At 43.5% G+C, this 26,811-nt stretch overlaps 2 protein-coding genes across 6 annotated transcripts in view; one reads left to right on the plus strand and one right to left on the minus strand.

Annotated features, from left to right (window-relative positions):
- Positions 1 to 5,296, minus strand: part of RGS8 (regulator of G protein signaling 8) — a 130,212-nt gene extending 124,916 nt beyond the window's left edge. Inside the window, exon 1 of one of the 3 annotated variants that reach the window (XM_053209805.1) lies at positions 4,806 to 5,296. In XM_053209805.1, coding sequence (XP_053065780.1) covers positions 4,806 to 4,860 — 55 coding nt within the window. In that variant the 5' untranslated portion in view covers positions 4,861 to 5,296. The remainder of the gene's footprint in view (positions 1 to 4,805) is intronic. The other 2 variants (XM_053209806.1, XM_053209804.1) reach the window with 2 other exon arrangements.
- NPL (N-acetylneuraminate pyruvate lyase) overlaps positions 4,861 to 26,811 on the plus strand; it is a 37,610-nt gene continuing 15,659 nt past the window's right edge. For 2 of the 3 annotated variants that reach the window (XM_027074390.2, XM_027074392.2), the window contains exons 1-5: positions 5,083 to 5,215; positions 9,558 to 9,643; positions 19,445 to 19,518; positions 21,209 to 21,296; positions 25,039 to 25,096. In XM_027074390.2, the coding sequence (XP_026930191.1) occupies positions 9,576 to 9,643; positions 19,445 to 19,518; positions 21,209 to 21,296; positions 25,039 to 25,096 (288 nt within the window). In that variant the 5' untranslated portion in view covers positions 5,083 to 5,215; positions 9,558 to 9,575. Of the gene's footprint in view, positions 5,001 to 5,082; positions 5,216 to 9,557; positions 9,644 to 19,444; positions 19,519 to 21,208; positions 21,297 to 25,038; positions 25,097 to 26,811 lie in introns of those variants that run through there. The other variant, XM_015062865.3, reaches the window with a different exon arrangement.

Here is a 26,811-nt window from a genome sequence, read left to right on the forward strand (position 1 = left end):
CACAGGGGTCCTTACTCTTATATCAATACCAGTCAACAAGGGGGTAACCCTCCTCCCATCAGTGCAAAAGGCTATGTTCTGGCAACAGAGCTAGGATACCTCTCTCTGTCACCAACAGTCATTCTGCATTGCATAGTATTTCAACTACTTATTGAGTGCCTATGATGTAGCAGGCACTAGATGTGTCCCAAGGAACAGAACAGACAGACCACTGCCCTCACAAAGCTTACCAACTAACGGGGAGAACTAAACACGCTGATAAGTTGTGACGGGAATGGAAAGAACACAGTGCTAGGAGGAGGGTCTGCACAAGTCAGCTTCTCAGGAGGGTTACACCTGAGCCATGATCTGAAGGATGAGTAGCAGTCAGACTGAAGAAGGGCCGCCCAGGCAGGTGTAAAAGCCCTGATCTTGGTAAGGACTTGGGGCTTCTGAAAAACCAAACAGAAGCCAGAATGCTATAAACTAACTCCACTGGAAAAAAGATGCCGACAATATTCCTGGAGGTCTAAAATCCACAATCACAATAATAGCATTATTCATAATAGCCAAAAACTGGAAAGAACTCAAATGTCCACCAACCAATGGATGAATAAAATGTTGTATATCCATACAATGGAATATTGTGTGGGTATAAAAAGGGATGAAGTAGATTCCTACTACAGTATGGATGAACCTTGAAAATACTACACTAAGGAAAAGAAGCCAGACACAAAGGACTACATGATGCATAATTCCATTTATATGAAATGTCCAGAACAGGCAAATCTATAAAAATGGAAAGACTAATGGTTGTTTAGAGCTGGGGGCCAGGAGGAGGAAGGGAACGGGGCATGACTGCTAACACATATGGGTTATTGGGGGGGGGGAGGGGTCATGAAAATGTTCTAAAATTGTAGCAATGATTGCACAACTCTGTGACATAATAAAGAATATTGAACTACCATATGCTTAAAATAGGTGAATTGCATAGTATTGAATAGCATCTCAATAAAGATTAGTATTATTAAAAGATTATTGCTATTAAAAATCCGGAGTCACAGAGTCCAGGTTAAGAATGCCAATATGGAGTTACATCTCTGTTCATTTTTTTCCTTTGAGCTGGAAACCAATATGCATTCACCAAAGGGCTGAGCCAGGAGACAACTGAGCACAACTACTCTCAAAACTGTCCCTTCCTGTGACTCAATGCGTTCTCTGAAACGCAGCTTATGCATAGGACTTTTCTCCCCTCAAGAGACATCCTTCTACTAGTAGGCACTTAATCTCAGAAATTAACCTATAAAAGGGAAGAGTCTTTGTCATGGGGACTAGCAATCTGTCCAACTTCTAGTCATGGCCTGCTTCCTTCTCTGAAGATCTATGGACTTTGATGCAAAAATAAACTTGTGCTTTTCTACCAGCCCCACCGACATACCCACACAACCAGAATTTCCAGGAGTGATTCTCATACCTATAACTTGGTTGTATTCCTTTACATGGAATGCAAAGAACTGTTCTTCCTCACCATGGAGAGAACTTTCTCAGGCCCACGATGGAGAGCAATGCTTCAAGACCCAAATTCCATTCTCCTTCCTTCATGAACGTTCCCCAATGTAGCAGTATTCTGGCTGTCTACAATCCATTTCCTCTTTCCTGGTAAGGACAACTGTAACATTGTCATTTATAATAAAAACTATAAATTTGGTCTTCCATTTCTGGCACAGAGCTCCTAAAACTCTTGACATTTCCGAAGAGATGAGAGCAATGAATGTCTTTTGTTATGTTAATGAGGTGACTAGATTTTCGAAAGCATCTTAGGATAGGGGCTGGTTGCCAAGAGAATCAATCATGTGATTAGAAGGTTGAAACTTTCGGTTCCATCCCCAACCTTCTCCAAAATTGAATCAATTACCAATGGCCAGTGATTTGATCAATACTGCCTATGTAGGGGCACCTGGGTGGCTCAGTAGGTTAAGTGTCCAATCTGCTCAGGTCATGATCTCACAATTCGTGGGTTCGAGCCCCATGTCAAGCTCTGTGCTGACAGCTCAGAGCCTGGAGCCTGCTTTGGATTCTGTGTCTCCCTCTCTCTCTGCCCCTCCCCCACTCACACTCTGTCTCTCTGTCTCTCTCAAAAATAAACATTAAAAAAAGAAATACTGCCTATGTAATGAAGCCTCCATAAAAACCCAAAAAGGAGGGCGGGCAGAGGGTTTCCAGCTGGTAAATATGGAGATTTGGGGAGAGCATACACTTGTGCTCAGAAAGGACATGGAAATTATGAGCCCTTTCCCCATCCCTTGCCCTATGCATCTTTTCCACCTGGTTGTTCCCAAGTTATAGCTTTTTAAAATAAGCCAGTGATCCAGTAAGTAAAATGTTTCTTTGAGTTCTATAAGCTGTTGTAGCAAATTAATCAAATCCAAAGAGGGGGTCAAAGGAACCTCTGGTTTATAGCCAATGGGTCAGAAGCACAGGTAATAGGATCTGATGTAACATCTGAAGTGGGGGTGGGGCGGGGCGGGCAGACTTCTATGACTGAACCCTTAACCTGTGAAATTTGATGCTATCTCTGGGGAGATAGTGTCTGTCGGAATTGAGTTAAACTATAGGACACCCAGCTGGCATCAGAGAACTATTCCTTCTTAGTGAGGGGAACACCTCCCACACAGTGGAATTGGTACTAGAACATTTCAGCACCATGACAAGAAGGTAAGGGGAACCTTTCTGGGAAGGTTTCTCCAAGTCCACTCAGGAACCTGTGATAAGGCTCCACTGTCAGCACCAAGGATGGAACGTGTGGCCAGTCTGATCAATTACAGTGTACTGTATCCCCCCAAGCTCTTTCCTCCACATCACTGAGTTTCAAACTTGAATTGTAGTGAACACAATACGATGAGGAACCCCAACATATATATTTTTTTAAACAAAGCAGAGTTGAAGGGAGTAAACGTCTCCAAATCCAACCCTCTTTGCCTGCAGGTAGATAAGCACTGAGCTCTGCGCTGTGGGAAAAACAAAGAAATAGGACAAGGTACCTGCCTTGAGCACCTCGCAGTGGAATGAGGGGGCAAGAAAGAAAAGCATAAAAAGTAATGATGATTAAATAACACTGTACAACAATAAAAGAAAGGCCACAGAGCCCTTGCCACTTATCAGACAAGTGTTAGAGGACTTCGGGCCAGCAGTGAACCTTGGCTGTCTCTCCCTTCTTCTAAGGCCTCCTCCTTGTCTAAGACTGCTCAAGTGTCAACCTCCCCCAGGAAGACTTTTCAGAAATGCTCTCCTGCCTCATCATGCCCACACACTCACCCCTCTGCCCAGATCAGAGTCTTTCCCTCCCTCAGTGTTTCATACCTTTGTACTAGCATACATATTTTTAAAGGTAAATGTCTTCCCCACAATTCATTGGAGAGGCTGTGAGTTTCTTAAGGGCATGTAGTAGAGGCTATGATGCTCCCCCTCCACCATTCTAGTGAGACTCTTCCCCACCCCCTTTCTTTCCATAGCTTCTACCACAGGTGTCAGCCCTGTATGACCATCAAGGCTCTCCCTGCCTTCTCCCTGGGTCCCTCCCCAAGTATATTTCCTGCACCTCAAATCCAGTTTTAGCATCTGTTTCTTAGCAAACCCTAACACACTATTATAAGGCATTGCTTTGTACTACTACATATATTTAAACAGTAGTTTATTCATTTAACATGTTGGTTTATTGGTTGACAATATTAAGCCTGATGTTCTATAACTTTGGGGTACTGAAATACTTAATTTTGCATGTATTAAAGTATGACTTTGAAAAAACTTACATCCCATTAGGATATATTCTTGTTGACATTCTTAGACAGACATAACTAGGACTTTTCCCTTCCTTTTTTGCAGGAAAACATAGAGTAGTGGTTAAAAGTATCATCTCCCGCACTACTTGAAACCAAATCACAGCTCAACTACTCATGGGCACTGTGGCCTTTGGCAAATTACTCAAACTCATTAAAATACTTTTTTTCTTCTTCTGATCTTTAGAATGGGATGGTGCTGAGGCACCTGGATGGCTCAGTTGGTTAAGCGTGGTACTTAGGCCTAAACAGGACTTCAGCTGAGGTCATGATCTCACCGTTTGTGAGTTCCAGCCCCGAGTTGGGCTCTGCACTGACAGCGTGGAGCCTGCTTGGGATTCTCTCTCTCTTCCTCTCTCTGCCCCTCCTCCACTTGCACTCCCTCCCTCTCAAAATAAATAAACTTAAAAAAATAGAATGGGATGATGGTTCCTCAACTGTAAACTATGACTTTAAAAAATAGTACTCACGACAAAGGATTGTTTTATGAATTGATTAATGAATTAACTTCTGAAGCCGCATGCAATGAAAGTACTTCTACAATGGGTTTAAAAGCATTTAAAATGCAAACTAGAAAGCCCTAAGGGAAATTTATTTTCCCTAAATAAAATAAGCATAGGCCATTGTCTTTTATGCAAAATTGAGGATAATTCACATTAACAAGAGAAACCTGAGGACTTGTCTATGTTTCTGATGTATTAGCACAGCATGTGACACTAGAAAGTAAACTCTTGACATTCCTACAAGTAGAGATATTCTGTTTAAAAATAATTATCCCGTTCAAAACTCTTTCAGTTGTTCTCCAGCTACCGCTTTAGAAACGAATCCAATTTTAATATCCGTTCATCACCTTTGAACATGAGGGCATGCGGGGTTGGGGCAGCAGCACCAGCCTGAAAAGCACAGACGGGATCCCCGACTGGCAGGCAGGGTTCTCAGCACGCTTCGGAACCGGCAGCCCAAATTTCAAAGCCCACAACCACGAAGTACCTGTTGCTGCCGAGCCCTGGACAGAAGTTAAAGCGAACAGGAGCCCAGGAGGCATCCGCAAGCGGTACGACCCGCGCAGCAGAAGGGGAAGGGAGAGTTTGCCCCGCGGAATCTGGGCGCGCGTAAGCACGCGCCGCGGCTCCGGAGGCGCAAACTCGGAAGCTCGCAGTCCCGGCGCCTCGCCCACACCCCCAGGTAACGCGGAGGGAGGCTAAACTGCACGTGTGCTCAGCGTCTGGGGCGTGCGGGGCGCGCGGCTCTGCGCGGGCGCGTAGGCACGTGGTGCGGGGCCGCGCAGCAGCGGAGGAGAGAAAGGCCGCGGCGGGGGCGCGGAGCGGCGCGCGGCACTGCGGCGAGCGGCAGCAGCGGCGGCGGCCCACAAGCGTCCGAGGCGGACCCGGGCTTATCCGGTGAGCGCGGTACGCGCGGGGCGGACGGGCGGAGGGAAACCTGCAGCCCACCCGGGGATGGGGGCAGGAGGGCAGAGGGGCGGGGGGACGGGGACGGCCCGGAGGAGAGGGGAAGGCCCGGAGGAGAGGGGAAGGCAGAAAAGCTGGGACGTGGGGCTAGAGGAAGTGCGAAAGCGACACGCTCCAGTCCTGGGGCAGGGGTCTGCACAGAGGGACCACTCCCCTGGATTCTTTCCGGACTGCATAGCCTTCTCCAAGGACCCTTCAGTGAGCTGAGTCAGCTGTGGAGTGGAACAGACTTTATCATTGCATTTGACCCAATGCCTTCATTTTATGGGAACTTGGTTATGTTTCTGCGTTTTGGTTTTGTTTCTTTCGTTTCTCCATTTCTTTTCTTCTTTTGCGCGTATTTCTCGAGTCATCACCATGCCCAGAGTTGCATCCTCCGTCTCGCCCAGAGATTTTTTTTTTAACTTTGCCCTTTTCCGAGGATTTGACTTGAATTCTTTGTACTAAGTGTTGGTGGATAGAGATACAAGATTTCAAGAGTAATACCCTCTCCCCAGCATCTCTATTAACATTGTAAATTCGCATTGAGCCCTAGGGTGGAGAACATTCTAACCACTTGCTTTTGATACAAGCTACAAAGAATGCCAAAGCTTGACGTTAACAAGTTTATTTAAAATTTGAATGTACAAAATATCAATCATTACCTATTACAGTTTTTGTGATCTTTTGCCCCCATCTCTTCCTGGAAATTCAGCATTCACAAAGTCAGCAAATTTTGGTCTTTTCGTGTACTGCTCCGTGCAGAGACAGATTTTTTTGAAGCTGTTCCTGCTCCCTGGTGGCTGATGCTGTGGAAGAGGAGCCAAAACCACCCTGCTAATAACATGTAACATTTTTAAGGAAAAGCAAGTGTTTGAGGGAATTTTGAGGAGTAAGAAATTGTCTTCCTCTTGGGAGATCAGGGAATGTTCTTTAACTTGTACAGTGAGTTTTAAAAGTTGTCTAGACTCAAGGGGCTGAAGTGGGAGATAGTCATTCCAGATGGGAGAACCTAAGGAAGCAGGCCAGATGGGAGAAGGTGGGTAGGAGCAACAGGGAACACTTGAGCTAGTGCCCTTCAGGCATGAAGAGATTTATACAGAGCCCTGGACCAGGACGTTTGGCATTTCTGCTCCTGAAGCCAGGGGAAGTCATTAGCATTTTCTGAGCTGGGCCAAGGCAGGCTTAGAAATGTCTGTGCTTCCAGGAGATTAACCTGGAAGCCTATGTGGATTGGAGGAGGAGAGTGGGGATTAAGGTAGGAATTCCTGACTCTGACCCCACATCCCTACAGGTTCTATGTTTTTGAGATTTTGTAACCAAATTGCATTTACATGCACTCAATTTTGTTTCTTTCAATCAAAGCCATATATAAAACTACCCATCCAAGCTTCTGATGATCCTAAGAGTATCTGTAACTGCCCTAAGTGTGAAATAAATGTAACTAAAAGCTCAGAATACGGAAGTCTAGTGTGAACAGCCTAGCACTGTTTGAATTAGACTTTTGGTGCTGATCCTAGCTCGAGACTGTTATCATTTGAGCCTTCTTGAGTCCCTTTGGGCCTCTTAGACCTGGGGTTGTGCCCGTTGGTCTAGATAAGAGGTAATAAAGGGTAAGTTATGAGAGAGGCAGTAAGGGGGCAGGGAAGGAAGATAAGAGGCAAGAATACTTGCTAATGTCCTGTAGCCATCTGGTGCAACTTCATACTGTACTGTATGTGCCGGGCGCCGTTGTTAATCACTCTACAAGAATTCATTTAATTCTCAACAACCTATGAAATATGACTACTGTTATTGACAGGAGTGAACACCGAAGCACAGAGAAGGTAAATAACACTTCCAGGCTCACCCCACTGGGCACTGGTGGAGCCAGGATGCAGATTCATGATGTCTGACTCCAGAGCTGATGCTCCACCTCTTCCACTGTAAGGACTAAAGGAAGCAATCATAGGGGACAGGTGGCAGGTTCAGTCTGAGGTGTCCTGAGTTCAATGCTTGCAGGAGTGCCCGGTGGAGATACGCAGCAGGCATAGCATCCATCTCCTTTAATGCACAGACATTCCTCTGAGATAGATGGGCCTATGTTATTGGCCTTGTGTTTACCCCATGGGCCAGGTGATTACATTTGTCTCAAAATGCCCAACAGGATTTTGGTCTCATCTTCAAACTAGGACAAGGCAGAAAAATCCTAGTATCCCGTATATCATGTAAGGTTCCCCTTTATTGCCCTTCAATACAGAACAAAACTACCTGAAAGATTTGGGCTTAATTTCAGGAGCAAGTCTTGCTAGGGACGTATCTGTAAGGGGAGGGATCACGTTGGCTTCCTATAAAAGCAGTAAATTTTGCCACAGTGTGCCCTTTCATGTCTTTGTCTTTGTTTTGTCCTGTTTCTGGCTTGAAGGGCTCACCTGAGCCAGAACTCTTGGGGGAGACAGAAAAAGTAAAAGATATGATCTTTGTAATCTGTAAAGTTTATGCTCCTATTTGGGGAAATGAGGTTAACAGTTATAAAGAGCAAACAAAATGAAACAGTTGATAATTGTTACGTTGTGTGGGTCAACTTTAAGTATAGTGGACACTGGGCTTTTTAATGTGCCAGTGACCTCAGACCTGTAATATACCCCAACTTGTCCATTACTTATAGACATCACTGTGTTTGCTCTAAGTCAACCATGTTTTGTCTAATTGTCACCAAATACTATTTGGTTATATTTTATTTTCTTCTTCAATTTTTAAGACTTTGCATTCATGGCTTCGCATTTTTGTGTCTTACAGTTCAAAAAATAATAACAGTTCTGTAACTAGGTAAGTGGAAAAGCTGAGAGTTGAGCCAAGCAGTCAGCCTGTGGAATCCAAGCTATTAACCACGATACTCTCTTGCCTCTCATTGCCTGTTTTCGACAGCCTCTTGGCTTTTTTACACTGGTGCAGACAGGTGTATTCTCTGCCAGATGGGGAGGGATCCTTATGCCCTACATAAGTGGGGTCAGGTTGATTTTCTCAACCATGATCACCCTGTCTGTGGAAGTCATTATCCAGCTACAATTTGAACACCTCATTCAATTACCTACATATTCATCACTTTTTAATTGAACACAAGATGTCTTACCAGGTAACTCAGTGCAGGAAAAGCAAAGGCAAATGAAATGTATTCCCCGTCCTAGGGAGCTTGGTCTAGTGGGGGAGAGATGAATAAACAATTATGATACAGTGTACATGGTCTACTAGAGCTAGGAAAACAGGGCAAAACTAGTCAAAATTAGAATTTTCAAACATAGGTAAATCTGAAGATCGTTAAGTAGATCACACAGAAGCCTTAAGACTGTAAGTGCTGGTTTTAGGTGAGCTTCTCCTTAAAAGAATGAAGATATGGAAAAACAAAAAAATGTCTCTTTTCTCCTGGCCATATGTCAATTTAAGTAATAGTATTTATGTATATATAATATATTATTTATATTATATATATTATATATTATTGTATATATTATGTATTATAATTGTATATAATATATATTATCATATATATTACATATATTATAACTATGTATTATATATTATATGGTATATAATTGTAATTATTTATATAATTATATAATTATATATTATATAATTACATATATAAATTATAGGTTATATATTATATAAATATAATATATATAATATATATTATAATTATATATTATATGTTATATATTTTATATATGTAATGTATTATATATAAAATGTATATATGTTATATATAATACGTAATATATATAAAAATATATATTATATATGAAAATATATATTATATATAATACATTATGTATATAATATATAGGATAATATATATAATTTTATACATATGTTTTATGTTATATATGTATAAAATTACTATTACTTAAATTGAAATATGGTCAGGAGAAAGATAGATAGATAGATAGATAGATAGATAGATAGATATATGATCTCCTTGAGTTAAATTGATGTTCTTTCTTGGGCCTGCTGTCATGTACCCCCTCTCTGTGAGGTTTCAGGCTGCCTGAATCACCTGTATAGACAAAGTGGGAGGCCTGTCTGATAGTATTTTCCTGGAACACTTGTAACCTCCCCCCCGCTCCTGTCTTTAAAAATAATCTCCTTGTCTGCAAAATTAAGCTCTACATTTTACATTCTCTTCATTTGCTCTGTGTGTTTGTGTACTTGTAAGCATTTTTCACAATTTTAAACTGGGAATGGACTTTGCCTGGGAGTTTGATCATTAATTGGCATTCCTTGAAGAAGGAGAGGAATTATATTGTATGTTTTGCAGACATTTTTCAGCAGCTCAATGGCCTCCCGGAAGAAGAAACTTCAAGGTCTTGTTGCTGCAACCATCACGCCAATGACGGAGCATGGGTAACTATCACTTGGGACCTAAGGGGATCTGTTCTCATTCCAGCAACATGGACAGAAATCCTCTACACTAGCAGTCACTTAGACTGTGCACCTCTGTGGTACTGTTGCCAAATGGCAGCTTCTGTCAGTCATCCCCCCCCCCCCCCCGCATGGTCTCTGACCCCAAGTCAGAGAAGAGGTCTCTGTGTCACAGACTGAACAGGAAGAGAGAAGGTACAATGTGGCATCTTGCCTTTCTCCCAGCATCTGTAGCTCCAGAATAGTAAATTCTCTTTGAATTTCATCAGAGCCCTGGCTTTCCCAAATAAGGCCAGTGTAACTGGATGAGGAGAATCTCATTTTAGCAGGATTTGCTATTAGCACTGACCTGGCCCCTCTAGATCCTGTCCCTGGAAAGCTGCATGATTCCACCCCAGGCTATTCGTAGATGTGATTAAAATGCCCTCCCTTGAGGGAAGTGGGGAAGTTAGCTGCAAGGCGGACCCCTTAGTATGTTTGTAATCACATTTCAGCATTGGTTAAATGTTGGCAGCCTGCAGGAATTCGAGGTAACAACAGATGATTGCTGAGAACTCCTTACTCCTTACCCAAACAAGTATTTTAGCTCCTAGATGAATGTTATGGCAGGCCCTTTGCTCGGTCCTAGCAGATAACGGTCATGTGCCGTAGGTGTCCACATGCAACGTGTAACTCCTCCCCGGACGTTGGCATTAACCAAAAAGGGATTTATCCACCTGGATCTAAATGCTTTTGACCTGTTAGAGGGGTCAGTCTGCCAAAAACAGTCAAAATTCTGGATTCTTAAAGCTTCTCCTTTCTTTCTCTATAAAATGCCATGGTAATTCACCTGCATGGTGGACTTACAGGTGTTCAAGTGAGGTCATCCGTATGATGGTGCTCAGCACAGGGTCACTATGCACTTAGGTCAATAAGTTTGTTTGAACCACTGTTGTGGCATCAGATGGGGATGAAAAGATGATGGGGCATTTAAGATATCTTTATGCACGGCATTTTATTTTTTTGGTCTTATGTTGCTGAATTTGTAAACCTTAACCCTTCCCCTTTAAAAAAGGTGAAATTTCTTAGGACTTTGTATTCTCATTCAGAGCTGGCCATATCACAGTTTTCCCTCAGATCATTGGAGTTCAAAACCTCCATCTTCTCAGTTTCCTGAAAAATCATGTCTTTAACTAGGTCTAAATCGAATTCTTGCTGAGATGGCATTTAGATTACTCAGTGATTCATAGCAGTTTTTTTCTGTTGCTTCTCCATTTCCACAAGTTCGAAGAAAGACTGAAGTCAGCTCTTTGTGTGTTAGCCACTGTTGGCCCCATAAAACAGATAAATCATGTGACTGCATGAGCAGGCAGGATTCACTTCCTGTTATTGACTAGGATCCTGTTTGCAAGCTCAGAACACGACTACTGGTTGATGCTGCTTTAACCTTTTTCATCAGACCCCTCAGCCTAGAAGGGACCTCTCGAACAGTCTCATTTGTTCATTTGGGACTCACTGAGAGTGTCAATGTGTTCTTCCTCCCCATTCCACTGTTTTCCCAGGACACCAAGCCCCATGTATTAGAGATAAATGACTCTGCTTTTCTGGATCCTTCTCTACTCCCCAGTATCTCTGGCCCTGCTGTCTCCATTTCTCTATTTCTTCCTCTTCTTTGATTCTTTTCCTTTCTAGAACCTTCACTTTCCTGATGTGTGAAATTGGGGGTGCCTGGGTGGCTCATTCAGTTAGGTGTCCAGCTCTTGGTTTCAGCCCAGGTTGTAAACTCACAGTTTGTGAAATTGAGCCCTACATCAGGCTTTGTTCTGCCAGTGTAGAGCCTACTTGGGATTCTTTCTCTCCCTCTGCCCTTCCCTGCTCGCTTACATGTGCATGCTCTCCCTCTCAAAAAAATAAACAAAAAAGAAAAAAAATTTTTAAGAATTAAGTTAAATTAAGGAGAGCATGGGTGGCTTAGTTGGTTAAGTTCCGACTCTTGATTTTGGCTCAGGTAATGACCTCAGGGTTCGTGAGTTCGAGCCTCGTGTGGGGCTCTGGGCTGATAGCTCGGAGCCTGCTTCGGATTCTGTCTCTCCCTCTCTTTCTGCCCCTCCCCCTGCTTGTGCTCACTCTCACTCTCTCCCTCAAAATAAATACATAAACTTAAAAATTAAAATGTATGTCAGGGCATAGCACATAGTAAGCATATAAGTTATATTAGTTCCACTGTCTTCTTCTGCCTGCCCCATCCAAGCTTTCCTGTAGGTATAAGGCAAGATTGGAGCACCCACCGAGGACAGGTGGGCATTTGCCTACTTGCCTACAGGGGAATGTGAACTTCTGACATGTTTCCAGGAGATTAAAAAAAAGGGTCATGTGGAATCAAATACCTTGAAATTCTGCCTGGTGACCTGACATCATGGGTGTTTCCCTAACCTGGCTCATAAAGTAAGCCACAGCCTCCATGAGTGAGAGTGGTTGAAAAAGAACTCTTCCCTGCATCCTTTTTCTTCATAAGTCTAAGAAATACTCTGATTCAGTGCTGAATGTAAGTTAAAGTTATGGAATGGGGAAGTTCTCAGAAAGAACATGGTTAGGTGGGTTTTAGTTAGAATGTCTGGGTTCTTGACCCCCCCCCCCCCAGCTTTACCACCAACTAGCTGTCTGACCCCAAGGAGGTCTTGTCACATGTTAAAAGTTCTCTTTCATATTCTGTAAAGAGAGGGAGTTCAGCTATATCCTCTCCAAAGCCCCTTAAAATTCAAAGAGTCTTCTCTGGTGTTATGTCATGAGGGATACTGCAGTGGTCCCGTAAGAATGTGTAAAAGCACCTGTAACCCCAGTCCAGCCTGCACACTGTAGCACAGTGAGCTTCCTCATAAATAAATCTGATTACGTCCTCTTTAAGAATCTCTGCTGACTCCCTTTTGTTTAAGCCTTACTGCTTATCCACAGACTATTTGCTCTACATCACATGGGAACTTGCTAGGAATGCAGAATCTCAGGCCCTACTACATACCAACTGAATCAGGACAGGCATTTTAACTATCCCTGGATGATTCTTTAGCACATTAAAGTCCGAGATGAACTGATCTAAGTTCAAGCTCAGACTCTCTTGGATACCTCTCCTGCTACATTTCTGGTCCCCCAAACACCTCATAGTTTTTTCCCTCAGTGCCTTTACTCATTCTGTTTCCTCTGCCTTTTTCTACCACCATCCTCCCCTCCCTCTACTCCACGTGAGCACTTCTACTCATCCATCAAAACCATCCTCTGGTGCTTCTTCCCCATTTTCCGTAAAAAGAATGATAGAGTCCTTCCCCTGGGATTCCACATCACCCTGTGTACATCTTTACACATTACATCAGCCTGTGCATGCCTTTTGAGGTGCTCATTTACCTGTCTCTCCCTCCAGGCTTGCAGCTGCTTCACCTTATTCCATGGATATTTATTGAGTACCAGGCAATCCGCAAAGACTGAGCGTGTTTTTTATTCATCATTCTGTCTTCAGCCTGTAGCACAGTGAATGGTACATTTTGTTATTTCACTAGGAAAAGAAGCTAACACTGATGAGCTAAATACTAGGTGTCAGTCATCATGTCGGGCATTTTTAATGTACATGTTCCAGTTTTTTTTAATGTTTATTCTGGGGAAGAGAGAGATAGCATGATCAGGGGAGGGGCAGAGAGAGAGAGAGAGAGAGAGAGAGAATCCCAAGGAGGCTTCATGCTTAGGAAAGAGCCCAATGCAGGGCTCAATCATGACCTGAGCTGAAATTGAGTCAGACGCTCAGCCAACCAACTGAACTACCCAGTGCCCTGTACATGTTCCAATTTAATCTGGGAGAGAACTACAATGTTGTTTGTACAGTTGATGAGACCAAGATCCTAAAGGTTAACACACTGCCCCTAGCCATGTCACTGGAGAGAAAGGTCTTTCTCTACCCACGTCAGTTCTCATCTTTTTCTACACAAGAGTAGAAGACGTTTGTTTTCCTTAGTTGTTTAGAGAAGTCACTCCTTCCCTTGGGCCAGTACAATGTTTAGAACAGAAAGTCCATTTCAGATTGGCCGAAATGTCAAGAAAAAGACTATTTCCTCCCCAGAATGCCTTTAGCTTCATCACAGGAATCCTCACATCACCCTCTGGTAAAAACAGACCTGTTACCCCAGTCCGAAAGGGCCTGGACCGCTGGAGTTGGAATTGTGTAGAGTATTGTTTTCTTAACTGTGTTGAGAGACTACATGACCCAAATTCTCAGAACAGAATGTTTTCTGGCAAGGCAGGACAATTATGGTCCCTGAATACTTCCCTGCTGAAGGAGTTTTGAAGTAGCCAAGTAGTTATTTTGCCAAAAGCACACATAACTTTCATCTGGTTTTGAATACTGAGAGTTATATGTAAAAGGCCAAAAAAAAAAGAATATCAGATATTCTGACAGGCATGCTTGTGACCTGCCCCTTTGATTCTGTATTCTCAAATAAAGGGAACCTTTCACTTAGTGTCATACACCAGGAGAGGAAATAAACAGCAATAGAGATTTTTCTCTGAAAAGCCACTTCAAATGAATTCTGTTATCCTTCTCCCCTAAGAGAAGAGATACAGTCTACATACGGTTTCAAACTGCACCCACTCAGGGCCGTGACTGGTGGCAAAAATAATTGGATAAACATTCTGTCCTCTTACATAGTCTACAGGTGCACTAAATGTCCAAGGCTAGAGGATTAGCTAAATTAATCTGTTCATTCATACAATGAAATGCTGCATAGCCAGTCTAGTAACAGAATATCTAAAGATGTGGGGAAATATTCGATTTGGCATGCTAAGTGAAAATATAGCACCATATTTGGTACTATATATAGTACCATTTTGGTACATATTTATAGTACCAATAAATATGACCATATTTATTTGAGAAAATGCTTTATTATGTATTTGCAAATAGAAAAGTATCAAACTAATAAGAGTGATAACATCCAAAGAGATCCTGCGTAGGTTCTTCTCCCCTTTTTTATGGTGTGTACTTTCAAATATAAATGACAGAGCTTCTACAGTATGAAGAAAGTTAAGCACTTTTATGAAAAGAAACTCATGGGCCCAAGGCAAAGAATCTGAACCCCTGGGAATTGAAATTAAGGTATTAAATTGGAGTTAAATCGGGGAGTGACTTCAACAAGGCTGGCGTTTGGTTCTGGATCATACAACCCTGAGGTGGCCAGCAGTGAGATGTGTTCTTGGGGCTCGTGAAGGAAGACACACGCAATGGAAAGCCAGCCTTTGGAAGTGAACTGGCTTGTGCCACTTCTCACTTCCTTGAGCAACAGGCCCCAAATGGCCATCCAGTGGGGATAAGAATCATCCAGTCTTACTGTTTCCATTACTGCTGGTGACTTCCTCCTAGCTGAGACGGTGCCTGCAGCAATTTACATAAACCCACACTTCACACAGAGAGAGAGTAGGGTGGGAAACCAGAGAAGGGTGTAAAGTTGCCAGAGAGGATTATCATCCTGTTCCCACCTTAGCCCTGCTGTTGGGATGCTTTTGTGACAAATATGGTAACAGCTCTGGGTAATTTCACTGGGTTCACTTGTGACTGGAGCCACTGAGCCAAGGGCTGCAGAGATCTGAAATCCCTGAGTTGGTTTGGGCCGGGGGGAGCTTCTGTGCCTCCAAAGGGGACAGCCTCTGCTCTTCCCAGCCATTAATGCTGTTCAGAAATGCAGGCCTGGAGGCGCCTGGGTGGCTCAGTTGGTTAAGCGTCCAACTTCAGCTTAGGTCATGATCTCACAGTTCATGAGTTCGAGCCCCACATTGGGCTCTGTGCTGACAGCTCAGAGCCTGGATCCCACTTCGGGTTCTGGGTCTCCCTGTCTCTCTGTCTCTCCCCCACTTGCACTCTGTCTCACTGTCTGTCTTTCAAAAATAAAGAATTTAAAAAAATGCAGGCCTGGCCTTATTAGATCTTCTGCCTTCTCAAAGTCATTTTTTTTTAGTGTTTATTTTTTGAGAGAGAGAGAATCGGAAGCAGGCTCTAGGCTCTGAGCTGTCAGCACAGAGCCCCATGTGGGGCTCAAACTCACAAGCCTCATGAAATTATGACCTGAGCCAAAGTTGGTCACTGAACTGACTGAGCCACCCAGGCCCCCCTCAAAGTCATTTTTTTAAACAAGAAAATAAATGTTTAATGTTGTGAAGGTCAAAACATTTAGGAGCCATCTCTTTTCCATCTCTCTTTCTCTAAGAGGATTTTAGGAGCATTTTATGAAAAGCAACAAACTGCTTTCTTTCTTTCATTTTTTTAAGTTTATTTTGAGAGAGAGACAGAGAGAAAGAGCACACATGTGCAAACGGGAGGGGCATAGAGAGGCAGAGAATCCCAAGCACCTCTGTGCAGTCATCTTGGAGCCCAATGTGGGGTTTGAACTCAGGAACCATGAGATCATGGCCTAAGCTGAAACCAAGAGCCGGATCCTTAACCAACTGAGCTACCCAGGCGCCCCAACAAGCCGCTTTCTTGAGGGGCTAGAAAATGTATCATCCATAGCATCCCTAACCCTAGTATAATTGTAGCTCCCATCCAGCAAGGCCTAAAGGAGTAGTGAGAAGGGGGTCAGTGTAGATGGAAGCACTACCCACTGAAGCCCTAAAATAGTATGGAGTCCACTGAAAGAGGAGAGGAATCATGGGCTTCATGTACTGGCCTACATTTGTCAAAGGGTGCAGCCAACTCCCTGGAAAGAGAAGGGCCAAGGGAGGGAGGAGTGCAAGATTTCATCCTGTTTATTCCAGATCCACCTCCTCCTCGAAGTCTCTGTTCCCAGCCTCCCTGATTAGAATAATTAGTCCCTCTTCTAAACCCCTGTATACTTAAAAAAAACTTTTTTTAATGTTTTATTTATTTTTGAGAGAGACAGAGTGAGAGCAGGGAAGGAGCAGAGAGAGAAGGAGACACAGAATCTGAAGGAGGCTCCAGGCTCTGAGCTGGAGAGCTCCAGGCTCTGTCAGCACAGAGCCCAACGCCGGGCTCGAACCCACAAGCCGTGAGATCATGACCTGAGCCACCCAGGTGCCCCATCCCATATACTTTTTGATTCAGTCATAGCCTTTATCATGTTTTCTCAATGGTCTAGTTATTTATATACTAGTTTCTCCTTTATTCAGTTAATGTTATAGGTTTAAATGTATCCTGCGGGTGTGGGGATAAGCTGCTTTTAAGACAGCGATCACGGGTGTTTCACCATCATTGAGTCTCTGCACTATGCCAGGCACAGACTAGGGATTGTGAGGTATAAAAGGCACAGGCCTGCCTTCTGGAAGTCCTTGCTCTAGCCTGCAGGGTGAGCATAAACAATTTACAAAATGATTCTTGGGGTGTTTGGGTGGCTCAGTCAGTTCGGCATCAGACTTCACCTCAGGTCATGATCTCTCTGTTGGAGAGTTTGAGGCCTGCATTGGGCTCTGTGCTGATAGCTCAGAGCCTGCAGCCTGCTTCAGACTCTGTGTCTCCCGGTTTCTCTGCCCCTCCCCAGTTTGTACTCTTGTCTGTCTCTCTCTCTGTCTCTCTTAAAAGTAAATATGTAAGTAGGGATGTGAACTTCGCTGAGGGTGTGAGGTGTTTCTGGGTTTTGTCATGAGGAGTAGTAACAGCAATAATGATTGAGCATTTCATTGGAGCCAGGTAGGGTGCTGAGCACGTGTACTAAACTGGCCATTAGAGGCCCACTTGGCAGTGTGGGTCCCTGCTGAGTTTAGAGTCCATTCTGGAGACACACACACACACCCTAACAGACTAAATCAGTTTCTCTCCTTAAGTATTTCTGAAAATGGAAACAAGCTCTTCAGCCTCCCTTTCCAAATGAAGAAGCATTAGACTAAACCAAAAGAATGCACATCAAAGTACAGTACCTACCAGCCCCTGACAATCTGGAGCTCTACGGGCTCCTCCTTGGTGACAAAGCCAGGCCTGCTCTAGGTGGTCTTCAGTACATGGCCGGGATGGGATTGGGGAGCTGTCAAGACCTCAGTGAAAGTGTACAGGAGCCACTGTGTTTGAGTCTGTGATTCCAACATGGACGGTTGCCCACCAGATTTCTTTCCAGCTTCCAGTCTGATTTGGAAGTTCCCTAGGTCTGTCAGAGCTATTTGCTGGTTGCTTGCATTGGTAGATGAGCACCACTGGTCAAAATCAGGGTTAGCCATGCACAGACAAAGCCACTACTGATTTTCCTGCATCTCAGAGCTTATCCCAAGTGGCGGAGGGCTGATGGAAGCAGCCAGAAGCAGGTTCCAAGTGGCAGGAACATAGATATTCCCAGGTGAACAGGTCAAGCTGACCTAAATGAGGGTATTGAGATGGATTGTCTAGGCAGATAACTCACCCATTCTCCCTTTAAGTGAGAACAACCTAAATTTGTTCTTGTGCTGTATTGAGGGAGCCCCCCTGCTCAGCAAGACTGAGAGGCCAGGATTTGGTATTTGAGCAAGGGGGGCAGGGGCTGTGCTCGTGAGCCATTATGCCATTATGCCATTATGGAGGGAGTCTGCTCCCCTCAGGGGGCCTTAGAACTGCTTTAAAGCACACTTTCCCAGTTGACTGGCTCTGATTAGTTGTCATTTGCATGTTGTGGATAGTGACTGCCTGTGCGTTCTTTGCTGTTATCTCTAGTGTTTCTATTATCTTTGATAAATATCCTTTGATGCATCAGATTTTTCTTTATGCATCAGATTCTTTATTTCTTTATGCATCAGATTTTTTTGTTTTGTTTTCATGTGGTAAGGAATACAATAAGCAAAGATGAAAAGGATGTTAACAAGGTTAAAATTAAACTGAGATTTTCTGGTCCCCGTTGACAAAAATGTAAATGGAAGCCAACTAGCACTTTTTGTTCTTGGCTGTGTAACCATGGGTTCTGTGGCATTTAACACCTGCTAGCCATAGCACAGTTTTCCTTTGAATTTTCACTCTCTAGCCCCCATCATCTTCACCTGCACTTTGATTGAGAACACATCACTTTATATGATGTGTGTAAATCTGTTTCTAGATTTTAAAATCAGTATGATTTTTAAGGAAAAGAGCCCTTATTGCCTTAAGCATCAGATCCTTACAGGGTCATTGCTCTTCACACTGCCCAGTGCATGCATGCAGATCACAAGGGAATCTTATTCCCATGCGGATTTTGACTGGGGAGGACTGTGTGAGGACTGGGACTCTGCATTTCTTACAGACCCCAGATGCCTGTGCTACTCTTCCACAGACCGTGCTTTGAGAGGCAGTGACAGCCAAGTTCCTCTCCGATGTTAATCCTGTTTGATGTAAAACTAGCAAATACAATTGAAGCTTAATTTGCTGTCACAAATATTAAGTGCTAAAATTCTTAAATATTAAGATCGAATTTTCCTATCTTGTAAGCCTAAAAGATGATTGCCTCTCACCAAATGGAATGTTAAATTCTCATTTCACCATGGCTTCAACCATTGTTCTTCCCCAAAAGGGCAAAAGCTTACTAAGTAATTACTTTTTAAATATTACTTGTGGGGATATTTAAATGTAAAGCCTTTGCTGATAAATAAGTGATGTGTTGCTCACGTAAGTGAAGCATATGTGAACAACTAGAGAAATCACTCAAAAAACAAGGAAAAACTCAGGCATTATTTAGAGCAGGTTAACAGTTTTACACACTGGCCGGGTGGACTTTTAATAACTATTAACAAAAGGGAGCAGTTTATAGATTTGAGGGTTGGTTGAATAATATTCTAAAAAAGTCTTAATATGCATTTCTTCTTTTTTTTTTTTCCTGTGTCCTTTAGAGAAATCAACTTTTCAGTCATTGGTCAGTACGTGGACTATCTTGTGGAAGAACAGGGAGTGAAGAATATTTTTGGTGAGTCATCTTTAGAGATTTCTCTATACATCTCTAGCCAAATCCTTAGAGAGTAGCTCTTACCTGGTTACTAGTAGGAGGTCACAGTGTCTTGTGCCATAGGTTACTGGCTAAGCTAAATAAAATTTGTGAATCTGTGGACTCATCAGTTTTAGATGTGGAAGGCATCTCAAGAGATTATCTAATTTGGTGGTGTACCTTCAAAACAGATAAGGTATTATTTTTATCCCCACTTAAGGAGGAAAATCTATGACTCAGATATATTATTCAGGGTGCCTAATGCACTGAACCAAGAAATGGTAGATTAACAGCAAAATCCAGACTTCTCTGTCTTAAGAATGGGCTTTATTCTGACCTCAACCAGACCTTTCATATGGTAAATGTAGAAAGACTCGACATGCAGCACACAAGGGAATCACAGGTCCAGCAGTTACCCTCATTTATTTCAGAGACGGTGGAAATTAAAAAGTCAGAACCTGCATATTTCAGGCCTGAGAACTATGCTTACTTCTGGTTGAGTTACCCCTTGTGTTGTGTTCTGGGTGCTTGACTCCATAGACTGGACACTATGTCTTTTTCCTGAGCTACTGCTCTACCAACAGGGGCCCCTTAAAAACTGGAAGCATAAGGTCAGAATCAAAGGAGGTTAAAACTTCTGTGAAAAGGTGTGCAGGCCACACATTAAAACCAGAACCTGATTACAGAAGCACTTGGTGTCCGCCCTACAGCTCCAAGCTGTGGTGAGGAAGACAGATTCTTACTCATCGAAAGGCCACAGATGTCCCCTGGGTGTAGGGAAAAAGTAGGAACATCCCTACTAGTAGAGCATGTTTGAAATTTCTTAAGACCCCAAAGGAGTGGGAAAAACACTCTTTCCTACTCTCACTCCCCTTCTCTACCCCACCTGAGTGCTCAGTGTTTGGTGATCCGAAGTGCTGCCATATGCCTTAGGCTCCTGTGCTGTTTGCATACTTTCTGTGGTCCATTAAGAGATTATTGTATTAGCAGGGCAAGTTTTGGAAACATACAGATCTGGATTCAAACTTAGATTACTTAGTGATTCAGAGCCTCATTTTTTCATCTGTAAATGAGAAAAATCATTTGTACTTTGCAGGGTTGCTGTGAGAATAAGTGAATATGTAAGAGTGCTTATTCAAGAAATATTAATATCCTTGGTGTTTAATTATGAATTACCATTTAAAAATTGTCCTAGAGTGCTGCCATCATGTTAAACTGTAGACTGAGGTCGTTTTAGATACGCAGTATGCACCACTATCCTCATAAGTAACTCCCATGTGTGATGCCCATGACATCCCAGCTCTGGATGGTGTTGATCTTCCTGCCAATCAAGCCCAAATAATAGAACTGGGGAGTTTTGCCCAAAATTTGCCTAAAATGAGGACAGTCTCCATTCAAATACTTGCTATCTGTTCTGATAGCAAGGACAGATTTGTAATTACAAGTCATAAATTAGCCTTCCCGCTGCTTTGGCCAAGGTGAAGATAGAAGAAAGACAGAGTCTTAAATAAAAATGGAAACATGGCATTCCCCCTCCCAGATTCCATCCTCTGATCTTTCCCCATGTCCCTCCCTCATAAGCAGGGAGTTCTGACCCTGCGTTTCCAGTGTTGCTGTTAGAGGAGCAAAAGGAATTGGTTGGCCCCACTGACTGACTCTCTGTTTGGAACAGTGAATGGCACAACGGGAGAAGGCCTGTCCCTGAGCGTCTCAGAGCGACGCCAGGTCGCAGAGGAATGGATGACAAAAGGGCGGAACAAGTGAGTGGTGTCACCAGGATAAAGGGTCTCTTGCAGAGAGCTGTGTGGAGTACTGCTCTTTTTTGATGACACAGTCTCCCACCTTCTGGTCAGAGGTCAGGCTTGAGGCATGGGGATCTGGGTACTTCAGCGAGGCACTGAGGCAGAGGAGCGCCCCTCCTTTCTAGGTGGAAGCAGGCAGACTGCAAGGCCCACCTGTCTCCCAGAGGATCCATCTGGAAGCTGCCCCTTACTGTCTATAAGGGTTACCTGTCCTTGGACTGAGGGGATAAGAGGGAGTGGGGCCGGTGACAGACTCTGCTGTCCCCTGGCTCTTCTGAACAACTCCTCTCAGGATGGGTGCCTGATGCTTATATCAGCCCTGGCTTCCCTACATCTTCTCTGTGCATGCGACTCAGCATGCTCTCTGTGGTGCTTCCTTTTGTAGTCTTAGGGAACTTTCTACATTTTCTAAACTTCAGTGTAATGATATATTTTTGTTCTAATGCTCCATTCATGCCATGGTAAGCAAATAGGACAGGATCCATTCAGTAAGCACACTCAGTTAACCAAGCTTTATTTGTCATGTGTGATGCACTGTGCTGGCACTGGGGAGATGAAACAGAGTCCCTGCCTTCAGGTTGCTTGTCATCCAATGGAGATGTCCAATCATGAAATTTAACACTGATCCTTGTGATAACCAGCATAAGCAGGGGTCAAAGAAGGCAACGATTGATGTTGCCTTAGGTGGTGGCAAAGATTGGAGGTAAGTCCCAAGTGACCCTGGAGCAGAGGTTTTCAGAGTGAAGCCCATGACCTCCTTGGGGACCCTTAAGTGACTTCAGAACACCTTGAGTACTCTGATGCTACATGCCAACTCTGAATGCATGTCCGCATACACGTTTCCTGTTGATCCATCAGCTTTCAGCTCATTTCCAGTCAGATTTGGGCCCAAATTCCAGCAGGCCCAAACAGATTAAAGACCATGGACACAAAAAAGAGGAAAGTTAAAGATCAATATTAAGAAAAGCACCAGAAATGGGGAGAAAGTGAAGGGGACAAAGACAGAAAGCCCTCAGAAGGGCAGGAGAGAGGTCAGGGGTGAATCCCACCACTTAAGGAAGAATAGTTTCAGAGCACGCCAATGTAGCACAATAATTAGGAGTGGGGACTGTGCAGCCAGACTGCCTGAGTTTGGGTCCTGGTTCTGTCTCTTACTAGCCTTCTGAACTCAAGTCCTTTAACCGCCCTGTGTTTCACCTATGAAATAGGAATAAAACTAATGTCTTCTAAGGTGGTGGCGAGGATTGAGACGGTGGCTGGCACACAGTACCGAGTGTTACATAGGAATTCATTGTAATTCTTGGCAGTAGATGCTGTGTTACCACATTTGTTATAAATATTGGATGTTGTGAAAGTCAGTAGATGGAGGGCTGAGAAGACCGCTTGGTTTGCAGTAACTGTGACCAATGACCTCAGAGCAGAGCCAGTGGGGTTGTTGAAACAGAAGCAGACCGCAGTGAGCTGTAGAAGGCAGCAGGTGTGCGGAGGTGGGGGCCATGAGTGCAGCCCATTCTCCAAACGTTTTCTGGTGAAGGGAAGGAGAGATGGAGTAGTAGATTAGGGAGGAAGAAGCAAGATTAAAAGAAGGGTAATTTGTTGTAAAGCAGGGTAGTTCTGCGCATGTTTCTCTGCCGAAAAGACACCGTTATGGGAGAAAAGATTAACAAAGAGAAGACAGCTGCTACCTTTGATGGGAAGGTCTGGGGGCACGCGGGGCTTGAGATAAAACCAAAAGTAGACAACGTTAGAGGACAGCCACGAAGCTAGGAGGAAAGCATAGATGGGGAGGTAACTGTAGAGGCACAGAGAAGGAGAAGGGGGGCAGTCTGTGTATGAAACATCTTTATTTCTGGTGTATTGGAAGTGAAGACATCTGCCAGGAACAAGGAGTTGGGCTGGAATATAGCGCTTGAGAGTAGTCCAGATTTGAAGTAGCCATTGCAGGGAATTGGAAGGGAAGTCCGTCGTGATGACCAGAAGGCTTTCTGGAGCCTTGTTCTCCTGAATTGGGAAATTATGAGTTGGTGTCAAAGCCACAGGGTGGTTTTTTCTAGCAGCAACTAATAGCAGGATAGAAGGGAGGAAGGAATGTGTGACTTGTTTTAACCTAGGCCAGGAGAAGGGGTGTGAAAGGTTTGAGGAGGTCATGCGGACAAGCTACTAGTAAGAGTAGAGCACATCAGTCAGCCTTCCCTTCTTTTCGAGGGCTTTTCCTATAAAAATGCAAACCTGATCACATCACCTCTTTAGTGAGGCCCATTTCACCTGAGACCTAACAAGTCAAGAATCGCTGAGGACTCACTGATCGGGCCTAAACAAGAATGTGGTGTCTCCATCCCCTGAAGATGGCACATGAGTCATTCAGGGGTCCCTCAGAAGAGTCACTGGGATGACTGGCCTCACAGCTGAGTTTTATTAACCCTCCCTGAGAACACCCGTCTCACTGTGGCCTCCGCCCACGGGGTCACATGGAGCACCTCCGAAGATGAATATTGGGGTCTCAGAGGAAACCTCTCTTCTAAGAGGCCAAATTCTGAGGACTTACAAGACAGGGAAAAGCTTTATGCAGTGAATTCATTTCTCATATGGCTGGTTCCTGGCTGTACTCTTTGAAGAACCTCTTTATTTTTATCTCCAACCAAAAAATGTCTCAATTTTACACCTATCTCCAGGCACCTATCACCATCAAATACACCATCTAAAACAGCGCTTCATCAAAGATAGTATTCAAGTATCAATCGCGCTGGTCAGAGTGGCTAAAATGAACAGGAGACTATAGACACTGGCGATGATGTGGAGAAATGGGAACCCTCTTGCACTGCTGGTGGGAGTTCAACTGGTGTAGCCTCTCTGGAAAACAGTGTGGAGGTTCCTCAAAAAATTAAAAATAGAACTACCCTATGACCCAGCAATAGCCCTGCTGCTAGGAATCTACCCAAAGGATGCAGGAGTGCTGATGCATAGGGGCACACATACCCCAATGTTTATAGCAACACTTTCAACAATAGCCAAATTATGGAAAGAGCCTAAATGTCCATCAACTGACAAATGGATAAAGAAGACGTGGTTTATATATACAATGGAATACTACTTGGCAATGAGAAAGAATGAAATCTGGCCATTTGCAGCAATGTGAATGGAACTGGAAGGCATTATGCTGAGTGAAATAAGCCAGGGAGAGAAAGATAACCATATATTTTCACTCATACGTGGATCTTGAGAAACTTAACAGAAGACCATGGGGGAAGGGAAGGGGGAAAAAAAGTTACAGAGAGTGAGGGAGGCAAACCATAATAGACTCTTAAGGACTGAGAACAAACTAAGGGTAGATGGGGGTGGGGGAGAGGGGAAAGAGGTTGATGGGCAGGGAGGAGGGCACTTGTTGGGATGAGTACTGGGTGTTGTATGGTAACCAATTTGACAATAAATTATATTTTAAAAAAATATCGATTAATCGGTTATTGGTTTCAAAATTCTGCTTCTTTGGACCTTAAATTTTATTTCCTGGACATTCTTTTTTTTTAATCCTTTATTAGATTAGTTTTAAATAGACCACTATAGAATTTAATGGTTTTGAGATTGAGATTAGTGAGGCATTAGCCGACTTCCAGGATTAGTGAGACAGCACAAAGCAGGATAGTGCAGCCCTTCTGTGTTACTCTAAACTCCCAAGTGATGCAGTATGTTTTCTCCTTTGCAGGCTTGATCAGGTAGTAATTCACGTAGGAGCACTGAGCTTGAAGGAGTCACAAGAACTGGTATGTATGGAGGTCCATCTGGGAGAGACCACTCTAGGGTCTTCCTTTTTCTCTTATTACTGGAGTACAGTTGACATGTACAATGTTATATTCAGTGAAATTCATATAGTGAGCTGATAATTGTATGCATTAGTCCGTGTTCACCAGGGTAAGTGTGGTCACCAGCTGTCATCATACATGGTTATTACAATATTATTGTCTATATTCCCTATGCTGTGCTTTTCATCTCTGTGACTTGTTTTACAATTGGAAGTTTGTACCCCTTAATCCTCTTCATCTATTTTGCCCATCCCCCCACTACCCTCTCCTCTGGCAACTACCAGTTTGTTCTCTTCATTTACGTATGTATTGTATATCTCTCTTTCTATTTTTTTGTTTATTCATTTCTTTTGTTTTTTAGATTCCACATAAGGGAAGGGGCTCCTTTTTTATGCTGAGGTTAAACTCAATACTGTTTTTGCTGTATATTGGACGCTGTCATGGGGAGTATGAGATGAGGGACCTCAGAGAGCTCACCATCCAGAAGCAGGCACAGAGCCATGATGAGAGTAGCCCGAGGTGATAACTCCTGTAGCAGAAGTCAGGGTGGGTATAGATGGAGCTAAGTTTGCGAGTCAGGAGAACTTGAGCGAACCTCAGCTTTCCCTCGGAAGCAAAGAGCAAAGCCATCTGCTGGGCATGAAGGAGATGGTAGATGGTGTTCAGGTGTGAAGAGCAGTTACCGCCTCAGAGAATGGGAGAGAGAACTGAAACACAGGAAGACTGTCCCACCCATGTTCGAATCAGCATTATCTAATGTAAAGAGGCAGAAGCAGCCCAAATGCCCATCAGTGGATAAATAGATAAAATGTGATATAGACATACTATTAAAGGACAAAAAGGCAGCTGAGTAATTTAAAAGATCCAGTTGGCTTTGAGTGATTCATGAATCCAGCAGCATCCAATCTAGCAAATAGAAGGGAGCTCTGGGGGGCCTGGGTGGCTCAGTTGGTTAAGCATCTGACTCTTAATTTTGGCTCAAATCATGTCATGGTTCATGAGATCGAGCCCCACGTCAGGCTCTGTGCTGACACTGTGGAGCCTGTTTGGGATTCTCCCTCTCTCCCTCTCTCTCTCTCTGCCCCTCCCCCACTCTCCCATGTGCATGCATGCTCTCACTCTCTCAAAATAAGTACAGTTTAAAAAAAAAAGAAGTTCTTTCGAGCCTGGAAAAGGAAAGGGAGTGAAGAAAAGAAAATTATTAGCAAAGAACACATTGTTTTAAGCAAGGTCATCCTCCTAAGGGGAATGGAAGGGGTCTGGCAATAAATTTCCTCATGCTGACCAGGAAGTTCCATGTTGACAGTTTAAAGGTTACATTCCTGGGAAGATTGAAACTGCAGTCAGGTTATGTATTAAGTCTTGGTTTGCTGATGTGGGGCCTTAACATAAGTGACTCCATCTGGGTCCTGTGATTTTCTTTTTAACAATACAGTGGAATATTATTCAACCTTAAAAAGGAAGGAAATCTATCCTGTCACATGCTGTACTGTAGGTGAACCTCCTTGAGGACATTATGTTAAATAAGCCAGTCACTAGAAAACAAATACTATATGATTCTTCTTAAATGAGGTATCTAAAGTAGTCAAATTCATAAAAACAAAGTAGAATGGTGGATATCAGGGGCTAGAGGGAGAGAAAAAGAAGAATTGTTTAATGGGTATAGAGTTTCAGAT

The sequence above is a fragment of the Acinonyx jubatus genome, chromosome E4, assembly GCF_027475565.1.
Source record: "Acinonyx jubatus isolate Ajub_Pintada_27869175 chromosome E4, VMU_Ajub_asm_v1.0, whole genome shotgun sequence".
In the NCBI taxonomy this organism is placed as follows: Eukaryota; Metazoa; Chordata; class Mammalia; order Carnivora; family Felidae; genus Acinonyx; species Acinonyx jubatus.